The 2,795-nt window shown below is 55.1% G+C and overlaps 1 protein-coding gene across 1 annotated transcript; it reads left to right on the top strand.

The window, feature by feature from the left end:
• Nucleotides 1–1,247: 1,247 nt before the first annotated feature.
• On the top strand, nucleotides 1,248–2,594 carry LOC125526611 (peroxidase 2-like). The gene is made up of 2 exons (XM_048691254.2): nucleotides 1,248–1,560; nucleotides 1,647–2,594. The coding sequence occupies exons 1-2, from the start codon at nucleotides 1,342–1,344 to the stop codon at nucleotides 2,409–2,411; spliced, it is 984 nt and encodes a 327-aa protein (XP_048547211.1). The 5' UTR covers nucleotides 1,248–1,341; the 3' UTR covers nucleotides 2,412–2,594.
• The last annotated feature ends 201 nt before the right edge of the window (nucleotides 2,595–2,795 follow it).

Raw genomic sequence — 2,795 nt, 5'->3', positions numbered from 1 at the left:
AACTCGAAGACTCCCTAAAAACCCTAAAAAAACACCCATACCGACATGCATGGGTCGGATTTCAAGCTCACCGCAGTCCGGGACCACGCACTGACTGCCACTACTCGGGCGAACTAGCCAGGATGAGTGGCTGTTTAAGATCACCGCACTAGATTACCAACGCCAACGTCGAGCACCGCCTAACGAATACCGCTACTGGAGCACACATGTTCCTTGACCAAAACCTGCGGCAGCCCTCCAACTCCTCCAAAAGCAGCCCGCACCCTGATCAGGACATTCCCGCCGGGGGCAGAGCCCTGGCGGCAGCTAGAGGGGGTGTAAGCATTGTGGCAGCTAGGGTTTCGGTCGACCGGCTGGTCCGCTATCGTATTTGCCAAAAAAATCACAGACTAAAATCCTTGTAAGTTTAAGTGTATAATTATTGGTAGCAAAACTCCATTTTAATCGCTAGCATCACGACCGAGACTGGTGAAGTAGGGATCGAACTACCGGTTGGTACGCGATGCAGCGAGATGTTGAACCCAGATCTAGCCCATCGACAATTATAAGGCATTATCCATCAAACCGGTGCACGATCGATCCATGCATAGAGCACACTAGCTTTCTTCTTTCCTTTTCTTTTCCCATGAACAAATTTTGAGGCGTCGGTTTGCACGATTACAGGGCATGGAAGAAGAGCCGCGTGCTCCCCGACGACCTATCTATGTATGATCATCCTTCCGTGTGGACTTTTGAGCTCACTGGTTATATGCAGTACTTTTGTCATTGCGTACACCATCGTCCAGTGCCCAGCAAATTCGCCGTGACCGACAGGCCCTCTTGAAACGATCAAGATGTCGTTTACCATGTGCTTTATATGGAGTAAACAAACATGTCGCCAGCGAAGAATACACACTGGAGACATCAAATTCAGACGGAATCTGCTAATTTAACCTCAGCTGGGAGAGAAAAGCCTATCCGTCCACGCTGCCTTGCAAGCATTTGAGCTGCAAACCATTCACGATTCACGGATCTGCACATGCCTACATCAACATTCACGACTAGATTATTTATCAACCCGGCCCCGGTTTCCTTCAAGTCAGCGCTCTGTAGCTCGAGGGGATGTGTGCTGAGTTGTGCTCGCATGTTCCTGCGGCGTCTAGGGAGTAGGGAACATGCTCTGCCCGATTAAGAAACGCAGACAGGAGAGCAACCCCTGCCAATTCTCCTTCTGTCCCGCGCGTATAAATGGACGTGCGGAGGAGCAGCGATTCCACACCTCAACCACACGACTGCAGCTTCCACTTTCAGTCTCCGGCCACTCAACACAACTCGGCTCTAGTGGGTCGATAGAGCTCAAGGATGGGTAGGGTTGCGATCTGGATCGCGTGCGTGCTGCTCCTGGCGGCGACATGCCAGGGCAAGGGGGCTCCGGGGCATAGGGTGAGGGTCGGCTACTACAACCGGAAGTGCCGCGCGGCGGAGAGCATCGTCAGGGACGTCGTCGGCAAGGCCGTCTCCCGGAACCCCGGCCTCGGCGCCGGCATCATCCGCATGGCCTTCCACGACTGCTTCGTCCAGGTGCGTGCGCCGTACTGTCAACTGTTTTTTTATATGCATGTAAAGCGACGTACGAGCACGTGGTTAACAAGCAGCGGCTTGTGCAGGGCTGTGACGCGTCGGTGCTGCTGGACGCGACTCCGGCGAACCCGCGGCCGGAGAAGCTCGGCCCGCCCAACTTCCCCAGCCTGCGCGGCTTCGAGGTGATCGACGCCGCCAAGGCGGTCCTCGAGAGGGTCTGCCCTAGAGTCGTCTCCTGCGCCGACATCATCGCCTTCGCCGCACGCGACGCCGCCTTCTTCCTCAGCAGCAGCCTGATCGACTACAAGATGCCGGCGGGGCGGTTCGACGGGCGCGTGTCGCTTGAAACTGAGGCGCTGCAGTTCCTGCCCCCGCCCTTCTTCAACCTCACGCAGCTCGTCGACAGCTTCAAGGCCAAGAACATGGACGAGGACGACCTCGTGGTGCTCTCCGGCGCGCACACCATCGGCGTGTCGCACTGCTCCTCCTTCACCGACCGCCTGCCACCGAACCCCTCCGACATGAACCCGGGCCTCACCAGGCTGCTGCGGAGCAAGTGCCCCGTCAGCCCCAACTTCACCAACGACCCCACCGTGGTGCAGGACATCGTCACCCCCAACCGGATGGACAACATGTACTACACCAACCTGCTCAAGCGGAACGTGCTCTTCATCTCCGACGCGGCGTTGCTCACGTCGGGGAAGACGGCGACGAAGGTGATGGAGAACGCGTTCAACCCCGGGAGCTGGGAGAAGAAGTTCGCCAAGGCGATGGTCAAGATGGCTGCCATCGAACTCAAGACCGCTGCCAACGGCGAGATCAGGAGGAACTGTAGGATCGTCAACAAATAGGGATGCTGGCTATTTGTATTTAACACTCGAACGTGCATGCGTTCGGTTCTTTTGCTGCATTCATTGCATTTTGTTTCTTTCGTTTCCTTTGCTGCATTCAGCTGATCAGGTTGTAATTCGATTAACAGGGCTTTTTTCACGATAGGTGATAGATGCCTGAATAAAATTTTCATTTCCGACTTATTATCCAGTCATCTACTTTCTTTGCAAATGCATTAATTTATGGGGCGACCTGCACCGAAGGTTTAGGTGCGCTATTGCATTAGATCTCCGGTTCATATGGCCTCTTCCCCAAGAAAGATTAGGGTTGCTGTCGGTACGCCTCATCTATGGTGGCCTAGGACCATGGGAGTGCGGTGGATCTCGGCCCTTGCTGACGGAAAG

This window comes from Triticum urartu, chromosome 2A (genome assembly GCF_056163025.1).
Source record: "Triticum urartu cultivar PI428250 chromosome 2A, HENAU_Tu73, whole genome shotgun sequence".
Classification (NCBI taxonomy): Eukaryota; Viridiplantae; Streptophyta; class Magnoliopsida; order Poales; family Poaceae; genus Triticum; species Triticum urartu.
The sequence above is the reverse complement of the archived record's forward strand: the minus strand, read 5'-3'. Positions and strand labels throughout refer to the sequence as shown.

Bases quoted from the DNA above. Each gene is read 5' to 3' on its own strand.
- LOC125526611 (XM_048691254.2), top strand. From the start codon at position 1,342: ATGGGTAGGGTTGCGATCTGGATCGCGTGCGTGCTGCTCCTGGCGGCG. The intron at 1,561-1,646 runs GTGCGTGCGCCG...CGGCTTGTGCAG, and splicing joins TCCACGACTGCTTCGTCCAG to GGCTGTGACGCGTCGGTGCT.